Genomic DNA, 23419 nt, shown 5'->3' on the forward strand with positions numbered 1-23419 from the left:
AAGGGAGGGAAGGAGAAGTTTTCCTCTTCCCTTCCCATTCATTATATCCCACACCAAATTGAGAGGTAAGATTTTGGCTCAAATTCCCCCGTCGTTCCCCACATCTGTCTTCCTAAATGAAATTCCCAAACAAGGTTAAAATTAGATTTTTCTTCACCCCTTCTCTACCCTCCATCCAAACATGTCATAAATGGTAGCTAGTTACAGGGACTAATCTGAGGGAGCGAGAAGCAATTTCAGTGATATGAGGGAGCAATTTCAAAATATTAAAGAGACGAGGGACCAATATAGGGAAGACGCGAATTTAATCTGGATGGTGATGGTTGCATTTCAGCCGTTGGATCCTTTCGCCCTCCCCGTTTCTGCCCCTTCTGATCAGTCGATTCTGGTTTGTCTAGGGCTCAGATTAGGGTTCTTCCGCTTTGATTTTGCCGACAGATTCGCCTCTAGTTTCAGTGATGGTGAAGCGGAGGAGGAACAAGGAGGCGGCGGGGGCGCGGCGACGCCTCCGCCTGCTGCCCAGCTAGCCTCCGGCTGGACTTAAGCCGACGAAGAGCAACGGGAAAGAAGAAGAAAGGCGTCGGCTGCGATTCGCGGCTTGCCTCCTTCACCAGCACCGACGGTGAAACACGATGAATCACAAGGCGAAAGGAACGAGGCAGGCGCGCAAGCCGGCGGCGGCGGAGCCAGCAGCCTGCCATGTGGAGGCCCCTGTGGATGACGACACCGCGTTGGATACCGGTGCCGAGTGCCTTGAATCTGAACTCCGCGAAGAAAATCCAGAAGCCCAGGTGGAGGGAAAATCGCTCAATAGACGCAGTTCATCTCGCCGGAGGCGACAGTGCTCCGATGAGGAAAGCCAAGAAGGAGAAGGCGAAGGAAGAGGGCCCTGGATTTATATTCATGTGCAGTTGGAGGACGAGGCAGGAGTGCTTCAGGCATGGGGTTTTTGGGATGCCCATGTCGAGAGCGGAGATCGTCAAGATGATCAAGCCGGAGATGAGGCTGTTCCTGTACAATGTCGGTCAGAAGCTCTTGTATGGGATTTTCAGGGCTTCGTCAGAGGGCGGGATGAATTTGGTGCCGGAAGCCTTCGGAGGATGTTTCCCTGCTCAGGTTATACTATCTCTCTTTGCATGCCATTTTGATCCGTAGCCATATCTTTTGGTAGCTTTTGTTGAAAAAGAAGAATAGTAGTCTGTATGTGTAGCTACAACCATTTTTTTAAGTGCCGGGTGCTTTTGAGGGGATGAACATGATGCATAGATGCATTGGCTGCGGTATTTGTATCTATGGAGGAGGGAACAAAGACTTTTCCTCCGTTTGTGGCTTGTGGTTGCAACTGCTTCTGCTATGAAGGAAAAGAAGAAGAGAGAACAAGAGGAAGAAGGTAAATGAGAAAAAAGTATGGACTTTGAAAGCAGAAATAGTAAAACGTTTAACAAGTTGATGGCGAAATTACCTTTTTGATGCGGATGGTTCTAGCATCAATTACTCTCTGTGGTTGCTACATATAGCGGTTGATGGAGAGAGGAACAAATGATCCGTATGTCGTGCAAATCAGGTATCTCTTGATATACGTACACCTTATGCTATGGAATGACACTCTTAAGTGCCTCAACGTGAGTAATTGAGGCGTATAAAGAAAATTTGTGCTTTCCTGTTACCAACTTCTCCTAGTGGTCATCTAAATGGATGCCAGACAGATTTTTAAGCGATGATAACATTGAGATGGTATACGATGACTTTGCAATTATTGACAACAAGGCTGGTGATTTTCATGGGAAACTGGATGTTATTGACAATCTCAGGATAAGGGTGCTACGTTTTGTATCTAGTAGAGGAATCTCATTTTACTTTCGTGATGTACTAATTACTTCAACAGTCCCCTTTAAGCTTAAGCATACACACACACACCACACACACGTGTGTGTTGTGTGTGTGTACACATATCAATTATGTCCCTCTTGTTACAAAAAACTAACGTGTTGTCCCGTATAATACTTCAATAAAAATATCATCAAGTAGTTATATCATATCCATTAAGTAGCCAACTCTAGTACTGTGTTAGAAACCTAAAAAGGTTCTTCAATTCAGTCTTCCCATCATTTGGTGAATGTGTTGCAATGAAAAATTCCAAACAATAAATGTTGAAGCTCATTTGATAGCGCTTATAGCATTTAGACTGGAAAATTGCCAGTGGTAGAATGTAGCCTAGTTGAGAAGACATAACTTGTTATTCAGTGCAAATACAGTTAAGATTATCATCTAAAAATTGTTACAATTTGTTGCAAATCTTGAAAATTCTTATTAATATTGTACTTTGAACATCTAGTATGGTGTGCCTAAAAGGAGTGAAGATCTAATTTTTAAAATGAATTAGACAATTAATAAGTTGCAAATGAGAGAATTGACTGATTAGAATAATTACCAAAATCTAACTTGCTTCTTAAGCACTTAATTTTGACATATATTGTATCCACAAATAAACTAGAAAGGTTGGGGCCCAAAAACCGAGAGATGGCGTTTAAATTTTTAATTAGATAAGATCGGACAATAATTCATTGAATATGAGTTGGAACGATGTGTGTGGTGGGTATTTGAGAGAAAATAGTCTATAATTGCAAAAAGATCAATGGAAAATGCATAGTGAATGACATTTTGCTCGGAGGGCTTGTTGTAGGGTAGCCCCAAAAGGGATGTTACCCACTTAATATTTTGACACGCGTCGACATGGTTTGGCATGTGCCAATGTGTACATGCATGTGTCCACATGTGCTCACATAGGCTCGTGATTATAAAAATTTGTTTGAAATCAGATTGTGTGTTAGGGATAATCAAGCCTGGTTTAGGCTCCACTCAATGTTTTAAAAGTTGTGTAGGCACCCACTAGTCTCCTGCCTAGGCCTAAGCAGTACTTAAGCATCCCATGTAGGTGTTGGTAGCGTCTAGGGGAGCGTAAGCATCTTATACGAATCGAAGTGATTAAGTCTGAGCTCCTCAGACATCCTTTGACCACCATAGACTGTAGGCACCTCGACCTCCTTCAACCTTAGGGCTTGTTTGGATTGGGGGTAATGAGAGGTCAGGGAAGATGGATGACACATTGACCTTGTTTGGGATTTCATTTGAGATAGATAGTGAGGAAGAAGTTAAGGTAATGGAGGGGAAAAACTTGAGATTTTTGTTCTCCGTCAAATTGAGATGTAATGGAGGGGAAGGGAACTCTTGAAAAAAAGGATAATATTGTACAAATACAACTTTATCATTGTATCAAGATGAGATCCAAAGGGTTGAAATAACATGCAAGATTATATATGTAAATTTACGTATATTAATTGTATCAAGATGAGATCCAAAGGGATGAAATAACATGCAAGATTATATATGTAAGTTTACGTATATTTCTTACCTTCCCTTCACTTTATTAAACTTCCCAAACGGGTTGAAATGAAATCCCCTATATTCTCCTTACTAAATTTCCAAACAAATTTTGTTTATTATCTTAACTTCTAACTTATCCTGTATTCACTTAACTTTCCTTCACTATCGGCAAGTCCCAAGAGGCCCTTAAGCAAAACATCCCCCACCATTTAAATAAAAAAAGTCTGCCTAGGCCCCACTTGGCGTTCCGCTAGGTTATAGGCGCCGGTCTGACACTTAACGGCAACTAAAGCTTTCTGTAATATGGGCTCTGCTCAATGTTACAAAAGGTACTAGGTGGACTAGAAGTTGGAGTCGGGGTCTAGCGCCTAGGCTTTTACCTATTTTTAAATTTATTTAATTATGACAATTCACAAAAATATGTATTAAGTTCATAAAAAATTGCAAAAAAACATAAATAACAACCTTAGATCCATAATCAACCTTGCATAAATACTAAATAGCCAAATTAATAACCAAATACTAAGAAACATCATCATGTCTAACATAACAAGTCATCACAATAGTAAATAATATCGCAAACTCAAAAGTCTAATGCTCAAGAAAAAAAAAAATGAATAGTCTAAATGTCTAGCATGAGATAATTATATAATCTAATGAAATCATCGTCATCATGGAAATTCTTCATTGTATGATCTCTCTCCTCAGAGGTCATGTCCACGAAGTCCTCATCCTCATCCGTGACATCATCGTCGAAGACAAGAGACTCTTCTTTGCTAGTAATCATCGAAGGTCCTGTAGTTCCTGCTATTCTTTCACTCCTCCGGTTCGTCGCAACTTCAGCCGCTCCAGATACATTCTCCTCTTCTCTTCTTTTGCTTGAGCTTGGCATTGAATTTCACAAACACAAAATCCTCCAACCTCTTTGACTCTAATTGGTTTCTCTTCTTCATGTGAATCTTTAAAGAAGAAAAGAATAGATTAGTAAGTCATGAATGGATAACTTAATCTTATTAATTTTAGATATTTATGTAATTTATCCCCTCAAAAGTGCTCCAGTTCCTCTCACATCCGGAAGTACTGCTAGTGAGATTAAGAACCTTCATCGCCAAGTTTTACAGAAAGGCACAATCACCGCTATACATATACCACTAACTAGTTGTAAACACATTGTCTCAGTTTAATTCACCAGTGCAAAAAATAGTTTATGATTGATAATTTGATATATTCAGTTTATAAACTAAATTTACCTGGGTTGAAGTCCACTTTCTACCTAGATTTTATTGCCAAATTTCTACCAAATGAGCCCTTACCCTCTCTATACTTTTCCATGAACTCCTTAGTAACCTCAGCTTGGTGTTCCTTATTGGGATAGAGCAACTCCACCACATCTAGAAACCCCTCCTTCCTCTCTATAGAGTTCTTAGCAACATCATCTCGAAAGAAATAGTAAGGGTTAATGACATAAGCTGCCGTATGTAAAGGGTGTATATAATCGAACCTCTGACTTGGAACATATACTATCAATCACCGACTTGCATAGTCTCTCATGTTTCTTCTAAACAAGCTTGATCTCCTCCTTTGTGTCCTCGAGCATCCCCACGACAAATCTCATTGAGGGTCTATAGTCGCTATCGACCACCCTTAACATGCGAAAAAGGGGAACATAGATTTTCAATAGCTTGTTTACAGATTGCCACCAACACTCACACATGACACTGACTTCCACTTTTCTACCCTTTGCGGTCTTAAAATGCTTGCTTTTCCTTCATTCTTTATCAGAAAACATGAGTCTTAGCTTCAGCTTCTTCTCATGAACACTTCGAAGGGTCAAGAATGCAGTGACAAAGCGAGTGACTCCGGGTCTAACAATCTCCCTCATCTCACACATGCGACGTATCATGTTCAAGATCATGTGGTGGATGTGGATGAAGATGGTAAGGGCTTTTCGCTTTTTCAATAGTTGCTTTGAAGGTTGGTAACTTTCCAATGCCCTCAAGTATCAGGTCAATAGTATGAGTTGCACAGCTAGTCCAAAAGATACTCGGCCTCTTCTTCAATTTTTCCTTCGCCGTCATATTTGCAGAAGTATTATTTGTGATAACCTGAATGACCTTTTGTGGCCCAATCTTCTCAATGCATGTATCCACCCACTCAAAAATGTATACTCCCGTGTGCGAGTCCCCGAAGCACTCAATCGACTTGTAGAACCTGCTGTGGATACACAGGTTCATGATCGACCTCATCTTGTTATATGACCAAACATTTGTCATGATAGAACCACCTTTCCTCCACTCATGCTCCTTTGATGAGTCCCTAGTCTCATTCACGCACCCGTCAACAACGGCTTCCTCAACATATACATGCTAGGCGGTCGGTAAGTACATTCATAATCCCCAATAGCGCTACACATCCGCATAAAGGAGTTGGTAGAGAGGGCATGAAAAGGAATGCTATTCTCATATGCTCATCTAGTAACATGCTTGTGGACCCGGTCTCTCTTCTCTTTCGTATAAGCTTCCTTCACTCTAGGCTGAATCATCTTTCCCTTCGGTCTCTTTGCTAGCTCGAGATCACTAGTAGTGTAAGCATCCATTGGCCCAATAGTCGGCTCTCTAGACCTCTTTGAAGATCCGTCCGTTGTATGTGTAATGGAGACAATTTCCTCTCCTTCAATAGCCGTTGGATCCGGCTTGTCGAACTATGCTTCCTCTTGTAACTTCATGATATGCATCTCCTTCAGTTTTTTCCTCCTAGAATTAGCATCCATAGCTTCTTGGACCTTCCTATCAGCAGCTAAAATCTTAGAGTAGTTGATGTAACTGTTTCCTCTACCGACAAAATGTTGCTTCAATTTAAAGACCATCCATTTCATCTTGTGCAAGTGCAATTTACATTGCGCCAAGCACAAATCAGTTAGATCTGGAAGAAACCCAAACTCCCAACCGATATCTCCGAAGTTTCTTTTATTTTTCATAGGGGCTTTCGCGAGAATAGATGTTATACTCGCAAATTCTTTAGGAGGAATATCCGACATTCTACATCACAACAATACGATAGACAAACCATTCATAGATCAAATCATTCAAATTAACTAAAATTAACTAATTTAACTAAAATTAACCAAGATTAAACTAATTAATTAAACTAAAATTACCTAAAATTGAACAATATTAAACTAACATTAACTACAATTAGCTAAAAATAGCTAACTAAACTAATTAATTAAACTAAATTAACTAAATTTAACTAATTAACTAATTAATTAAACTGAAATTAACTAAAATTGAACAAGAATAAGCTAAAATTAACTAAAATTAACTAAAATAACTAAATTAACTAATTAAACTAATTAATTAAACTAAATTAACTAAAATTTAACTAATTAATTAAACTGAAATTAAATAAAATTAACTAAAATTGAACAAAAATAAACTAAAGTTAACTATAATTAACTAAACTTAACTAAATTAACTAATTAATTAAACTAAATTAACTGAAATTAACTAATTAACTAATTAACTAAACTGAAATTAACTAAAATTGAACAAGAACAATAAACTTAAATTTACTAAAATGAACTAAAACTAACTTAATTAAACTAATTAATTAAACTAAAACAATAAATTGTCTAAGAACAGTTTAAAAATAAAAGGAAGTTTGAAATTTTACCTGAGAGAGAGAGAGAGAGAGAGGAGTGGCTGGAGGTGTGAGAAAGGTTGGCGGCGAGAGAGGGCTGGCAGGCGGGAGAAAGGCTAGCGAGGAGAGGCTTAGCGCGGGAGAAGCGCTCGCGACGGGAGGCCACACGGAGCTGGAAGGAGAGGGGGAGACGTCGGGGAGTCTCGAGAGTTGAAAGACAGAGAGGGCGGGCTATATCTGGAAGTCAGGAGAAAGAGAGAAATAGGGTATTAGGGTTAGGTTTGGGTTTGGGTAATGGGTTCAGGTTTGGGTAATGGGTTCGGGTAAGGGTTTTAACTTTTTTTTTGTATTAAAAGCTAGGCGGAGCTTAGGTGCCGCCTAGGCGGAGCGGCCGCCTAGGTAGGGCGCTCTAGCCAAAAATGGCCGGGCAAGTGTCCGCCTAGGTCTAGGCGGATGTTTAGGCCACTTTTTAGAACACAAGCTCTGCTCTTGCTATATCTATCCAGACACTTACTTTGTATGTGTTGGTCTAACCATGCTAAGGAGCCGGTCAAATGGAGTTGCCATGTATCATTGTTGTAATTGTTGTTTTCCTTTTTGGTAAATGTTGAAGAAAACAATAATAGGTAACATATGCTTCTAGGTTAAAGCGCATATAGTACAATGCATGACATAACTTATGTGCTTTGTTGTTCTTGTTTGAAATATCTGTAAGATATTCACAATAATGTCAATCAGCTGAAACATGATTTCTAAATATCAAAAATCTAAATTTTAATATAAGTATGCTAAGTTAATTGTTATCGAGAAGAGCAAGAAAGTAGTGGAAAATGAGCTTAACAAAGGGGAGAAGAGTCCTTATTGTTGCCAACATTGTTTATAGTTCCTCTGAAAGAGAAGATAATGGTGAGTTGATGGTGAAAGAGGAGCTTAGGGAGAGGAAAAACAAAAGGGTAGTCGATATCCTTGTGACGTTGATGACAATACTATCAGCAATGAGAAGAGGGAGTAGAGTCTATAGTCGAAGAGGAGCTCAATGAGGGGGAGGAGAAAGAAATGTCGATATCGATGTGTTGGGGTGAAAAGTAGAAGGGGACTTGTTGTCGGGGGATGAATTTAGGATTAAGGCCAAGAGAGATTCAGTGTTCACGATGACATAATATATGATGAGTTTATAAACTAAAGTGCCATGCCGACAATACATGCTATTTTATGCTTTGCAGATGCATTGTGTAGTATATGCTATTTTGAAATAGCGCATGCTAAATCGTGTTTGACTTGTTTCACAGTGTTACATCGTGCAGTTGGGTTGTTCAACGTAACACAAGATAACGACTTATACAACACCTTTATTCAACATTGTTGTGAAGTTTTTTTAGTGTTATATAGTTGTATATCATTTATCTTCTAAGTTTCTTCTCTTGGTTTCCATATAACATTTAGAACTTCCTATGCTATTTTCCTAAATATATAATAATACAAAATGAGACTGTGATTTTGCCATGTCAAGGGTCAATTTGTTCCCTAAATATGCTAATAATGATTTATTATTGCAAATATTTTGCCAAGCAACTGTTTTTGTTTCCTTAATGTATGTTCAAAATTATTCCAGTTCCCTGCACATTGTGTTACTTGCATGTTTTCCACTATACTGTAATGTCCAAAAGTAGGATCTATGCAAGTATATACATTAGATTCTTCAAAGGTGTATAATATAGGTTTGGATCATCGGTAGAATCAACAATGATCAAAAGGTCATTATTAGAGTTCAAATTGGCCGATGAGTGACATGCAGAGATGATGTCAGGATGCAATGTGTTCAATGAGGCTTCGAAAGAAAGTGGTAGAGAGGACACAATAAAAACTTTTGATGATGTCACCAGCAACTAAACTTGGCTTTATGGTTGCGGCTTCTATCATTTGATTAGTTTTTTTAAATGGAGAATGTAGGCGGTAGTTGTTAGTTCGTTGTGGTGTAGTCTGTAGAGGGATTATTTTATTTGGATTAGATCGAGGAATGAATGGAGATTGAATAAAAAGGAGGTTTTGAGTGGCAGAGAAATAAAGGAAAAGTTGTGGAAGGATAACAATTTGTAGGATAAATGAAGTCGGCTTGACCTCAACTTTTAAAGTAGGATAATATGACTAATCTTGGAACTTTTGTAATTCTGATTCCAAGATCTTTTAGATCTTTGATAGTCTGCAAAACTGATAAAGAGTTGATGAGAAAGGACTTGTTATAACAAACTCTATTATTGGCTCTCCATGAAGTGGGTGTAACATGGACTTGTTGGTGATCAGATTATGCGTCAGTATTGCAGGTTTTGGCTCGGGCTCAAGCTCATGTTGAGGCTATAACTCATGCACAGGGTCTGAATTTTTATGTGGTTTTGTTCAGGCTTTGGTTCAGGTTCCTCTTCTATCTCAGGCTTTGGCTCGGGTGCTAATATTGAGTAACCCTCTAATAATATTCTCTTCTCAAAAGCTCTATTAATCATTTTACAGGTTTTGAGAATGTCGTTGGCCTTGTGGAAGATATTATTAAGTTTGTTATACGTGGTGTGAAACCTAGTATAAATCAACTAGCTCTTATACTAATTAATGCAGATCGAGGTAATTGGTGAACATTGACATCAATCGGAAGGCGTAACCGAAGTTCAAACTAGCGGGCAGTGACACCTTTGACATGTATAAGTGATAGTTGTGTTCAGGTAGGGGGGCCCCGCTCTAAAAAATAGAGGGAGAGAATTACAAAAGAAATACCTTTGATCAATGTTTTAAATGTCGAGCGACATGTCGGTTGACATATCGGTTTGAGGGCTTGAGCGACACGACATGTGCGTTTTCAGCTCGTATATCGGTTTTCAGGGCCAAATTGGAAATATCGAGGCCATATCGGGCATGTCAGTCGATTTTTCAGCTTTGGAAAATCAGCCGATATGACCCTTTTTTAGATCTATTTTTTGTTATCGGGTTTGAGTTTAGTAATAAAAAACCCAAACCCATTTGACCCGTTCTCATGTTTAAGGGTTTCTTATGAACCCGATAGAAAGAAAAGAAAAAAATAAGGACTGCAGCGGACTTGGGAACCCATCACTCCTTTCGTGAACGACGACGCCCTTCCCCCACCTCCATCTCGGCTCCTCGTCGTCCATCTCCCGTCGCATCCCAAAATTCAAACCCCAACCGAACCCGACAGCGGCAGGGCAGGGTATCCAGTCGTCAGGATAAGGGGAAGAGGGTGGTCGGTGACTCATCCGAAGGATCCTAAGCAGACGAAGAAGAAGAGCTCCAACACTGCCTCCCTGCGACGTTGGAATCCACCCATCGTCGGCGTCGCCTCTAGAATTTATAATGTATGCTTATATTGAATTTAGGAATGCTTAGATTACATTTAGGACATGATATTAAACATATGTGCATCACCCGATATGACAATCCGATATTTAGTCCATATCCCTCGATATATCCCTAATTTTTACTATCCGACATGGATTTCAGCCGTCCGACATGAAGATGTCATTTAAAACATTGCCTTTAATGATGTCAGAGACAACTAAACTTGGTTTTTTTGGTTGCAACTACTTGGAATTTATTGTCTTTTAGTGGTGGAGAATGTTGGCGGTGGTTATTTGCTGATTGTGAGGTAGAAGGATTATTGTATTTGGAAATAATTATTGAGTGGATGGACCTTTTTCTTACAAATTGAATATAGTTTCTTGATATTTCCTTTTCTTTTGATTGTTTAAAATTGATTATCTTCAATTTACTATACTCACCTAGATGTCATTGTGTATTTAGCAGGTTAGATTTAAAACAGATTTAGAATGCCTACCTCTAGCTGAGAGTACATTCAAACAAGCTATATTGGAAAACTATTCAAATGACAGATTTCAGCCGTATCTGAATCCTATACAGGTAATCTTTGACTTTGATCTTTGACATTTTTTTCAAGAAGGGTGTTGGAAATTTTAAAAATTTCCTTAATAACAAAACTTTTGAATTTTAAGCTATCAAAAGGATGTTATGCGTCTTTAGCTTATTGATGAATTTATTTGAAAGTTTGTGGTAATTTTATTGAGTTATTTGCTGATGCACCTTTTGTATTGTGACAACATTTTATAGTATCTAAGAGTATGTTTAGCAACCCTTGTAAATTGGGCCGAGACTAAGGCTGACTTGGTTTTGGGTATTTTCTTGCTTGACAAAAAAAATGGAATAGAATTAGCCTAGTTTATAGGCCAAAGGTGGGCTACTAAATTAGTTCTGGTTTGGACCACCCTGTTCTCCGTTCATTCATGATCTGGTTTAGGATAAAATTGGACTAGGGCTGAGCCTGACTTAGTTTAGGGCGGGTTGCCAAACACACCTAAGTACTAATACAAGGAGCATGACTCGGCCAATATTTTATTGGTAGGGAGCGTATAACTCATTGGTGATATGCAAGAATCGTAATCAATCACAGGGACAAGTTAAGACAATGTATATGTGTGTGTATGTATCTATGTATGTCTGTGTGTGTATATATATATCACGAAAATATCTAGCACAACAAGCAACAGAAGATAACAGATAGTATATTTTGGATATAATTCCAAACTAAATTGAAATACGGGTAATGGTGGCTCGTATGCTCCAAAAGCACATGGAAAAAACTAAGTATCAATTATTATCATGAGTCCAAACAAAAGGGCTTAAAACCTAAGTATGAAACGAGAGAACATATAAAAGCTAGTGGAGTAGCACATCATCACATCAAACCTCACTATAGAGAGGGGTATGCAATTGTCGATTTAAGGCCCATGAGTTTATTTGCATGACAAATGATATCAGAGCAGTTTGCCAGCCTAAAGTGTGGAATTAAGTTTGCTATTTAAGATTAAGTACTACATCACATGAGGGCAATAGAAGCTATTTCTGAAGCCTGCATGAGCAACCTCTAGAATCCACATTGTTCCGTGGTGATTCTGGTGTAGGCCATTGTCATGCTGCATCTAGTGTTATTAATGCACAATGAGCAATGTTATAGAAAGTGATAGGCGGTCTAGGCGTTAGACCTGACGCTTAGAGTCTAGGCTGGGCCTAGGCGGTTTTTCTATTTTTTATTTTTTAATTGCAGTAATTTATAGTATATACTAATGCTATAGAAAAGCTAGGTGCTGGACTGACGCTTAAGTGGATTTTTTTCATTGTTTAAGTAGTGGTGGAAGAGGTTTTGCTGAAAGTCAAAAGAGGTAAAAGAGATGTTCATCGTCTGGAGGTGTTTGAAGGAGGTTGGAAGATGTGAAGGCTGCAACGGAGGAAATCACGATCAAGGTCTAAAGGATGCAGTCCACATAAAATACACACGCTCCGCTAGGTGCTTCCAAACCTAGATGTGCGGCCTGGGTACCGCTTAGGCGATAAGCGCTAGACAGACATGCAAAATACAACCTAGGCTTAGGCGGATTGGGTGGAATCTTTTTAAAACATTGGCGAGGTGCAATGCGGGGCACAAAGTCCATTTACATGCATATGTGCAAGGTGCAATGCGATGGTCACTAAAGGGAATCGACTTGCATTAATTTTCAAGGTAAATAATCAAGCATGAAAGGACATGTTTATGAATTTTCACATAAAAGATATGTGAAGATAAAAAATGCCAACTACTAAATCATAAAATAAGATCTTAATTTATAATGCTAGCAGACGCTGCATAGTAACAAAGTTCATAATTATCCAACCCAAGTCAAATCAAAACTAATAACGGAGCAGAATCAAATAGTATGAGAACTAAAAGTCAAATCAAAACTAATAGCGAGGTAACATCAAATAGTACAAGAATTAATTAGAGCCATCAACTGGGCTACTAAAAAGGCCTAGTGAGTTTATTTTTCTTTTTAGTATATGGATTATCTGGTATAAAGATTTGATTGAAATATTAAAGAACAAAAAACCTATGAGGGTATGTCTTATATGCGCCCTTCACATAGCCTTGTATGTGCCTTGCGCATCGCTCACGATGCTTGTAAGGTGTAATAAGGCTTTGCCCCATATTTTCTAAGCGCCCCGCATTGATGTAAGGCACTTTGCCACCATCCTGCATCTTAGGGTGGACGAGGCGCACATGCACGCCTTTGATAACACTACCTGCAGTGACATTCAAGCTCAGGTGATTGTGATAACTGTTGATTTAAAAAGCAGCCTAGGCCTTTACTTGGGTGTAAGTGGTTCCCAAATCGCTCATTTAAGCGTTTGAGGCGCGCAAGTGGTGTAAGCAGCTTAAACGAGCCACATTATTTTAAAATGCAATGCAACATTATATATTAAATTTGAACTGACAACTAAACCTAAGTGGATAAGATGCTGAGGTGTCGTTAGGCAACGCATTAAGTTTAGTTGGATTAATCCCTCATTAACTTGCTAAACACAAAAAATCCATGCTTGGAGTAAAGTGAAGCCTAAAACGAGAAAGATGGGAAGACAATGCAATGAGGTCCTACTTATGTAACTTAGTAAACCCTCTATGATTTGCCAAACACAAAAATGTAGAAGGATTAAACTAACTCCTCTAGAGGGGTTAAAATGAGTTAACCATCAAAGAGTGGGGTTTACTAATACTCTTATTTGGATGGGTCAAGAAATAACCCTTCTATTTGTAACGAAAGTATTCATAATTTTCATTATTTCATAAAACTAAAATTGATCATTTGGATTAAAATAAAATTTACATAATTGGTTAATAATTTAACCCTTCATATTAATTAACTTTTCCCCTTAATGCCTCTTCCTTATAACTTTACCAAACAGGGCTTGATGTTAAGAGTATCAAATCTTCAGGGAAAAAAACTTTACCTCCCGTTGTTTTCCCATAGCCTCTCTTTGCTTCTAGAGCCATCGTTTCGAGGGCAATGCCATCTCTGGTCACTGTCCACATTTGCAATATATTTTCTTGAATTATTATTAATATAGTTTTTTTTATAATCTTATAAATTCGTCTGCTTCATGATCTTCTTTTTTATTTCCTCTATTTCCTTTCTTCTTGTTTTCTCTTATTTTCCTTTGACTGTCATTGTGTCATAAACAACCATCTTAAAAATATATAGTGAAAAAATGCTTAGATGCCAGAGCAGTAGGCGCTAGGTCTGGGCGTAGAAGCACCCAACCAACACTTTCTTAAACATCGTTAACACCTCATCTATTTATCCAAAAATCAGGTAATTAAGAAAGTACACATAGGTATGTGAATCAAGTACAACAATGACTAGTCATTTTGCCATGGTTTGAGCTATGCAAGGCTTACATCGAACCAACTGGCTTGCAGGCCTAAGGTGTGATAGGTGGGAGTACAAGTTAATGGTAGAAGTATTCATGCAACATACAAGTTAATGGTAGAAGTATTCATGCAACATAGTTCCCAACTGAAGCATGAGTTAAAACACAGATATCATAACGTATTTAACATCTCATAATAGCAAAGCATTAGAAAAATGTCCAATAGAAAAAACTCCATCAATTCTATTGTTATGCATACTTGATCATAAAAGTTACCATTAAACATCCCCAGATGGTTTTGATTTTTTTCATAAAAGTTATCATAAAAGAATGTTCCTTTTCTAAGGCTTATTCTGTCCTTATAAATATAAAAAATCATGGGAATCCTCGCAAACATTTTTAATATCATCTTGTTTCTATTTTATTTTTTTCCAAAGAAGTTTATACCACAGATAACATGAATTCTTCTTGCATTTCTGCAGATATTCACATGAATAATTATAAAACCCACTAAAAGTTCTGCCTTTGTTTTGAAAGATTAAACATCCACTTTATAAGCAAAAGCTACAATATCATCTTTATGATTAAACAGGCCATTTATTTATTTGCTCGAGGTCCTAAACTCTTAAAAAAGGAGGCCATAATACCTTGTAAACTAGGTTGCATGTATACAGATGGAGGTATGGACGCGGACATGAGACATGTCACATGACAAATTTGTAAAAGACAAGATACATGGACATGAATATACACATATGTATATATATAATATTTACTTTAGATCAAATATTGAATTAAAATATTTATAACATTTGTATGTTTCTTTTACTATCTATAGCAATTAAGAATCAAGCTAACTCAAACTAAGAGTTAAGGTTTGACGATAGAGTAGAAGTTTAGTTTTCATCATACAAGATACAATGGGTATTTTTCAAATCTTTAAGTAATGGTTTTCTGTTTTTGGGTTCAAAAACCTATTGGTTTTGAGCTCGATATACCAAAGAAACTAGTTTGGGCTACGAGTAATGGGGAAATTGGGTTTTGCTTTGAACGATATGTGTCCATGGCGGACACTACGTCCATGGCATGTTTGCTGAGAATTCGTGCACGGCTCGGATGCGACACCCAAAATGGAGTGTCTGTCTAAACTAGCTTGTAAAACTTTCTAAGTTGACTCCTTTTTGTAAATCTGGCACCTATGACTCTATATTTTGCCTCTCTTCCTGAAGTTTTCTTTGACTTCTAATTTCTCTTTAACTTAGAGGGAGGGAGAAAAGCTTCTCTCAAGAACATAGACTCTAGGTACTCGTAAATTTAAGGTGAACTAATAGCCAACAAGCAGGAAGAGAGTTATTAAAGTGAGGTATTCATTGTTTTTTGTCATAACTTGAGGGTTAATTTATTTGGTAGTTGGATATGCTAAAAGAATATTCAGTTCAATATTCTTTAGTCTTATCTTTTCATTTTGTTAACAACAGATATTTGTTCGGTTTGTTTTTTGTGTTTAATATCTTAAGTTCTTTTTATGCAAAAGCATTGTAACTGATTGTTTCTGGTATTTTTTATTAGACCCAACTAAATTATGGAAGTGAGAATTGTGAGCTTTATTAATTTCCTATGAGAAATGAGCACCTTGAACTACAAAAGCTTTGTTGTTGTTGTTGTTGTTGTTGTTGTTGTTGTTGTAGGGATATGATTTCAAAATATAAAAATATTAGTAAAAATCTAAAATTTAATACAAACTATACAAATTTATTAAACAAGTACCATGATAAAAGTTCAAATATAGCATCACAGAGTGACATACATAGGTCATTTATAATTTCATCTCCACTTGCCTTCTTCACAAATCATAGATTAACACTCACAAGCTAAGTTGCCTGGGTACTCCTAAATGAAGCTGTATCTGTACCCAAACTCCTCAGACACCTTGCATATATCAATACATTTATTCGTGCATATACTCACTTATGCAATATATATTCCAAGTTAAACACTACTCATACACTTTTTGGACACATATCTTACACTTCACATCTACTTCCTAAAATTCATTGGGCATAGGTCAGGTTTCGAACTATTAGTTTAGAGAGTTATTTGGCTGTCTAGTTCAACAATGATGATTTTCCAATTTCCACATAATTAAAGTACCATAAAAATATGATAGGAGTTTAAATTCTCATAACACGTGCATGAAAAACAATGTTGATCTTGCCTAAATTAATAATTGTAATATATAATATAGGTATATGTATTAAATATTTATACAGTCGTGTCTTTGTACCCTACTTTTTATGAATTTGCCGTGTCTCGTAGCCGTACCCGTTTCCGTGCAACTTAGCTCACAAACATAATGATGTCATGAAATATTAATCATGATAATAAAAAAGCCATCAATGCCTAACAAATAGTTCTAGGTGGATACTTAACTATTGCAAGTCTTACACAAAACAAACAAAGAAAACAATTTCTAGAGCGAGTGTGGTTATTGAGAAGATGAGATGTGATTATTAGCTAACATCCTATAATACCATGGGTGCATTTACACTCTCTTATTTGTAAGATCACTTGTGAATGTTTCTTTTTATCTAAGAACATTGGTTAATTTTTTGTTATAAACTCAGTTTATCTTTCTACCTTATGCTGTTCAAATGCTTAGGTGTCTAAGATGGACTGTAGATCTACAAATTGGGATAGAATGATTTGATATTTTTTGGCAGGTCCAGAAGTTGGTAGCATTGTTTCAGTCTAGTTCTGCAGCACCTCAACCTGCTACCCTACATGTGGAGAACCAACCTATTGCTGCCCCTGCTCCTTTACCTCCAACTACAGAACCACCTGGATCAGCACATATTCCATCTGCTTATTTGCTTCAACCCGAGGAAAGACAGGCTTCTCCCCCTGCTCCTTTTCCTCCAATTACAGAACCATATAGATCAGCACATACTCCACCTGCTTATTTGCCTCAACTTGAGAGCATACATGTTCCTTCCTCTGCTCCTTCGTCCCTAACTACAGAACCATATAGATCAGCGCATCTTCCTCCAGTTTATTTGCCTCAGCTTGAAATTAGACATATTCCTTCCGCTACTCCTTTGTCCCCAACAACAAAACCATATAGGTCAGCACACATTCCGCCTGCTTATTTTCCTCAACTTGAGAGCAGACATGTTCCTTCCTCTGCTCCTTTGCCTTCAACTACAGAACCATATAGATCAGCACATATTCCACCTGCTTCTTTGCCTCCACCTGAGGACCAATGCAGGCCATCAACACATCAGGCTCCCTTTCATTTGCCTCCATCTGATGACGATGACCAATATCTGTCTAGAAGACATCTGGCATCTCATTTGCCTCCTTATGCAGACCCATATATTGGCCGTGCTCCTGCTGCTTCTGATTCCAACTACATTTCTACACATATTCCCACAACTGAGAATGATCTTCACTATTCAACAACTTGTGCCCGTGCTGCTGATCCATATTATCCTCCACCTTCTAGCTCTATTTATCGCCTCTCAGAAGCTGCACATGCTTTTTTTCCTGAGAACCCAAATACAGATCCTCCACCTCCTAGCTCAATTTATCGCCCCTCAGAAGCTGTGCGTGCTTGTGTTCCTGAGAAACCAATTACATCTGATCGGTATGAAATCTATTAAATCTATATGCACATTTTTTTCTAGATACTTGCTTCTATTTCTCTGTCATATTGAAATAAGTGATTTTATTATTGTGGTTGCAAAATTGCTAGTAGTGTAGTGGTAGCTCAAATGGTTCTGACTAGATTATTCTTTACAGTGATTTTATTATTGTGGTTGCAAAATTGCTAGTAGTGTAGTAGTAGCTCAAATGGTTCTGACTAGATTATTCTTTACAGTTGCGACATAATTATATAAGCCATAAGGGCAATATTATTCCACTCTCTGCATCTCTTTTTTAAGTAAGTGGTTTTATGTTCAATTGGATATAGGTAGTAGGGTAATTAGTAGATCCAAGTCCTGACTCGATCACTTTTTGCAGCTTTTAACTATGTAAGGACGGTGCACTTGGATTTAATTTATAGTTGGCAGTGTTAAATCTGTTCAAGTTTCATCAGGATTACGGATGAGACTTCGTTCGTTGAGGCATTCATTAGATTAGTTTTTTGGACATCATGTTTAGAAGATTTTGTCTTGCTTGTATTTTTGTTTCCTGATGATATTACAGTTAGCAATTAGTTCTTGTTTCATGTTTCTCTTTATTATCTTATCAGAAATTTTTTAACTGCCCCTAGACCTATCATTGTACAGAGCATGTATCAGTTAATAACACGGATGAGGTACTGATGACTATCAAGTGCATATTTTCTCTCAGACAGGCAGACACACACACACACACAGAGTATCCTGATACTACTTAGAGGGCATCAATTGTGGCTGCTAACCTCCTTTCCAACTCTACAAATTTATATATATATATATAGAGAGAGAGAGAGAGGTCAATGATGTAGATGTCGGTCTCTAGTATCCTGATACTACTTAGAGCGCATCAATTGTGGCTGCTAACCTCCTTTCCAACTCTACATATTTAGGGAGGGAGGGAGGGAGGTCAATGATGTAGATGTCGGTCTCTAGTATCCTGATACTACTTAGAGCGCATCAATTGTGGCTGCTAACCTCCTTTCCAACTCTACAAATTTATACATGCGGATTTTCCAAAGTCCAGACAACCATGATGCAATATAAGAAAAAATTAAGGAAGGATAAACACCAGTAAATCCAACAGATGTTGATTCCAAATTGTTTTTGTAAATTTAGCACTGTGATGATAATTGTCAGTAAGAGAATCATTAGTATATACTGTAAGTCACAATGCTAACTCCCCAAGTAGGTAGGGTTATTTTTCTACAGTTAATTGTTCTACAGTTAATGGTTCCAAACAATCAGCAAGTTATTTAATAGATTCTGGAGTTAATTGTAGTAAAGCTAGTATTCTCATGTCCTGTCAGTTACTCATTATCAATTATAATGATAATCATATTTTACAGCATAGCCATCTCATCATTACATAGCGAAAGAATTAAAAAACTTTCCCCGATCTCTCCTTTTGAAATTTCAAATCCATCTTTTTCAGTTGGACTTATCTTGTTCTCTTGCACTTGGTCCGCATGCACTTTTACCTTTGTGCGTTTGTGCACACCCGTGAGTGTTGCTGGATCGGGTGAAGAGTGACTGGGTGGATTAGAGTTCTAAAACTTTGTTTTCATTTATTTCATGGATTGAATGGCATCGTTAACAAATCATCTTTTTTGTCCTCCCTATATCGATAGATTCAATAACAGTGTCATATTGCCTGAACTGCATCCATCTGATCGATTTTTAACTCCTTTTCTTTTATCAAACTTTGATTCCTACTTCCATCTCGTAACTTTTTAACAAGTACAGATGTTCACTAAGTTTGTCTATATCTCTTTCACCAGTCTTGGTTATAGGGTGTTCCTCGAGACTGTGGAGGATCCCAATGCCCATCTATCAAGAGACTATCAATCTCTTCACAGAACGGATGGTTATGTTACTCCTCAGGGAAATCAGATAGATAGCCGTTATCCACTTGAACAAATGGGCTCCAATTCAAGATATGAGAGGCTCCCTCTATCTAGCTATCGTTATGATCCCTCATTGTACATGCAAGGCCGTAGTTCTACAGACGCTCAGCAGAGACAGCCATCTTCAAGTGTGTCTGTTTCATCTCGATACACGTTTGCTGGTGCTGCTCCAGCACATCGCTGATGGTTCATAAATCTAAGTTTCTCTTTTATGTTAACCGAATTCTTCTGACAGGGAGTTGTGTGTGGAATAAATTTGACGGGGGAATGCTGATTTTGCTGTGTTTTAATCAGAAGGAATTCTGGAGGAATAGCCTTGCCATAAGATACAGTAACATGTAAGTTAAGTAGATGCTCAGTGATGTCTCTTTTGACTGATCAGTGTTTGGATGGTGTTTGCAAGCGTCTCTGGTCTTTAGCAATTAGGAATCGAGCAAATTATCTATTTTACTTACTATTGTTACTTTTTGGTGAACATAAGATCTTTAATTGTTAATATCTTATTCTTTTTTATTTGTTTCAAGTAGACTATATCTGCGTCGATGGTTACTGGTAAGCTGAAAATTTTGCACTAGTGGTTCTGAAGGAAAAGTGAGCGAATATGTTTGTGTAAAGTGAGCGAATATGTTTGTGTTTTATTACGTTTATTTTTTATTAAGAGGGGATTGTATATGGCTTGTGCTCGATTTGTATGGTGAAAATGAACTGGATTTCGTCATCTGAAAAATTTGTGGATGTTGCTTCTTTTGAACCACTTCCTGACTGGGGAAAGTTATTAGCTAATTGCAAATAGACCCCCTTGTAGTATCATCCTATTGCGAATAGGCCTCTTGTAGTTCAATGTGTGCGAACCCCTTTAGTATTCGCCCGAGTGTCAATACACCCTCTATAGAACATTTTCGACTTCTAAAAGTAATTAAAAAAAAAAACAATTGAGGAATCCCTTTAGTATTGGCCTAAGTGTGAATGCACTCTCAATAGACAATTTTGACCCTTAAAAGTAATAAAAAAATAAAGGAGATGATCTAATCTTATCAATCCCAAACCATGGGTGATCCATTCCTCCTCTTTTCAGAACATATTTAGCAATTTTATTTTATGAGTTAAAAAAAATTCACATAGGGAGTCCTGTTTGCACAAATAGAACTATAGAGGGTCCATTCACAATTGGGTGATACTAGAGCGTCTATTGACAATTAACCCAAGTTTTATACTTGGTTGCATGAGTTCCACTTCATTTTGATGGAGCAAGGCTAGTTATCGACATAAACTGCATATTATGTGGTAGAACAAATTTTTGTTTTAAACCCATTTCAACTTTTTTTTACCGAAATCGACCGACTCCCTTTTTATTTAGCGGAATCGACCCACTTCTCGGCCACGTCAGCAACGTGGCCGAGAAGCGGGTCGATTTTTTTTAATCCCGTCACTAAATAGTCGGGGTTGGCAACCCCGACTATTTAGTGACGGGATTAAAAAAAAATCGACCCGCTTCTCGGCCACGTTGCTGACGTGACCGAGAAGTGGGTCGATTCCGCTAAATTAAAAAAAAAAGTCGGTCGGTTTGTAAAATAAAAAGGTGGAATGGGTTTAAATCAAAAAATTCTTCTCTGTGGTATTATCCTATGCTAACATAGTGTTCCTATTTTGAGTGCAGTAAAGGCTTTAGCATTTATGAGCTCTAGATGCTTGCGCATATGTTTTTTTTGGATTACCAAAATTTCTAACTTCACTCTTTTTGTATTATCAAATTGGAATTGAGGTATGGATTTCGATGATGTAGTGTGATTGTTGAGGGGATTGAGAGAGCGATGTCTTTTGGAAGCCAAATCCTTACCCCTTCTCATGCTTGAGATAGAACTTAAATTTTTTTTAATATCTGTTTGAAAATTTTATCCTAATTCTAAGTTGGATAAAACATGGTAGTTTATATTTTATTTATGGAATTTGAAATGGATTTTAATTGGTAAATATATTTAACATATACAAGTGGGTATTGAAGAGTTTGATGACAAGTGGACCGACACATAATGCTAATGCTATATTTGGATATGAATACTTTGAGTTGTATATTGTTCTATTACATCTAAATTTCAGCGAACGAATTACATATATGGTTTCAGATTGACGAGTGTTTTGGAAACGAAAAAAATATAACTAAATGATGTACATTGAAAAAAAGAAGAAAAAGAGAAAGGATGTGGATGTAAAAGGAGAAGAAAAAAAAGAAAAAGAAACCAGGACTTTAGACCAAAATAAGAAGAAAAGGATCATAAACACATAAAATGACTAGAATATAACAGACTTTTGTCCCTCCAAAAGTGGCCACTCTTTAACGGAACAAATTTGTTTATTAGAGTTTTCTAGCATGGGAAAATTTGCAAAATAGTACGTTTTTGCTAATTATTTAGCAAAATAGACCGTTTTGCTAAATAATTAGCAAAATAGACCTCTTTTTTGCCAACAGGCCAAAAAGAGGTCTATTTTGCAAAACAGCTCAGAAAACATACGGGACTAGTAGTCCCGTATGTTTTAATCACGGATTAGTGAACTCAGAAAATTTTACAAAACATTGAGATGAACTCAGAAAACATACGAGACTACTAGTCCCGTATGTTTTCTGAGTCACTAACCCGTGATTAATTTGTCTCTAAACATACATGACTAGTAGTCCCGTATGTTTTCTGAGTTTTGTTTTTTAAAATCGACCTCTTTTTTTCAAAAGAGGTCTATTTTGCTAATTATTTAGCAAAACGATCTATTTTGCTAAATAATTAGCAAAAAACAGACTATTTTGCAAATTTTCCCTTCTAGCATTCATTTCCCCCAAAAATTACATAATTCGAAATGGATTTATCAAAATAAATATTAATTTTTTTAAATATTTTCATCAAATATATCTCAAATCAACACCATTCGAGTTATTACCTATGTAGCACGGACACGGATCCGACACGGCCATCCGACACGCCGACACGAGGCAAATCCTAAAAAATACATAGGATATGTGTGTTCGACACGTGTGTCCGACATGGACACGACACGACACGGCTTCATGTTATGCGTGTCCGTGTCCGTGCTTCATAGGCTATTACCCGATTACGGCTCGAGCCCTATTATCACTAAACTCCGAATCGGGTTGCCGTATAGAGTCGAATCCAACCTTACTCCGACCCGACCCGACCCAACAATCCTACACATGACCTCACGTGACAGGATCCTCCCCATCCGGCGGAGTTCCACTGGTGCCGACCTTTTTCCCCCTTTCCTCTCTCTCTCAAAAAAGTAAATTACCAACAAAAACTCCGCTTTCTCTCTCTAAAACCTCTCTCTATCGCCTGATGTGTGTACATCCCTCGATTGAAAACCCTAATCCAAGCCCCAGCCAGGTGCCATTTCTTTCTCTGTATTCAATCTAGGGTTTCTGTTTCGAGCCGAGATTGTGACTTCGTTTGCGTTATTTTGTGGAAACCTAGGGTTTTGCTGAAGATTAGAGAGGAGAGGGGAGATGGCGGCTCATCGGTCGAGCCTCCCGCTGAGGCTGCAGCAGATGTTGGC

The 23419-nt window shown here is 37.6% G+C and overlaps 1 protein-coding gene across 2 annotated transcripts; it reads left to right on the forward strand.

Moving 5' to 3' along the window:
* LOC109830115 (extensin-like) lies at positions 733–20384 on the forward strand. 2 transcript variants are annotated; one of them, XM_020397270.1, is made up of 4 exons: positions 733–1116; positions 10828–10941; positions 16998–17920; positions 19736–20384. In XM_020397270.1, the coding sequence occupies exons 1-4, from the start codon at positions 850–852 to the stop codon at positions 20043–20045; spliced, it is 1614 nt and encodes a 537-aa protein (XP_020252859.1). In that variant the 5' UTR covers positions 733–849; the 3' UTR covers positions 20046–20384. The 2 variants fall into 2 exon arrangements, with proteins under 2 accessions (XP_020252859.1, XP_020252861.1); XM_020397272.1 differs by lacking the exon at positions 10828–10941.

The sequence above is a fragment of the Asparagus officinalis genome, chromosome 2, assembly GCF_001876935.1.
Source record: "Asparagus officinalis chromosome 2, Aspof.V1, whole genome shotgun sequence".
Lineage (NCBI taxonomy): Eukaryota > Viridiplantae > Streptophyta > Magnoliopsida > Asparagales > Asparagaceae > Asparagus > Asparagus officinalis.

What these genes read in the sequence shown, in the direction of transcription:
- LOC109830115 (XM_020397270.1), top strand. Translation starts at nt 850, where the DNA reads ATGAGGAAAGCCAAGAAGGAGAAGGCGAAGGAAGAGGGCCCTGGATTT. An exon ending in GAGGATGTTTCCCTGCTCAG is followed by an intron (nt 1,117 to 10,827) that starts GTTATACTATCT and finishes TGTATTTAGCAG; the next exon opens with GTTAGATTTAAAACAGATTT. An exon ending in CGTATCTGAATCCTATACAG is followed by an intron (nt 10,942 to 16,997) that starts GTAATCTTTGAC and finishes ATTTTTTGGCAG; the next exon opens with GTCCAGAAGTTGGTAGCATT.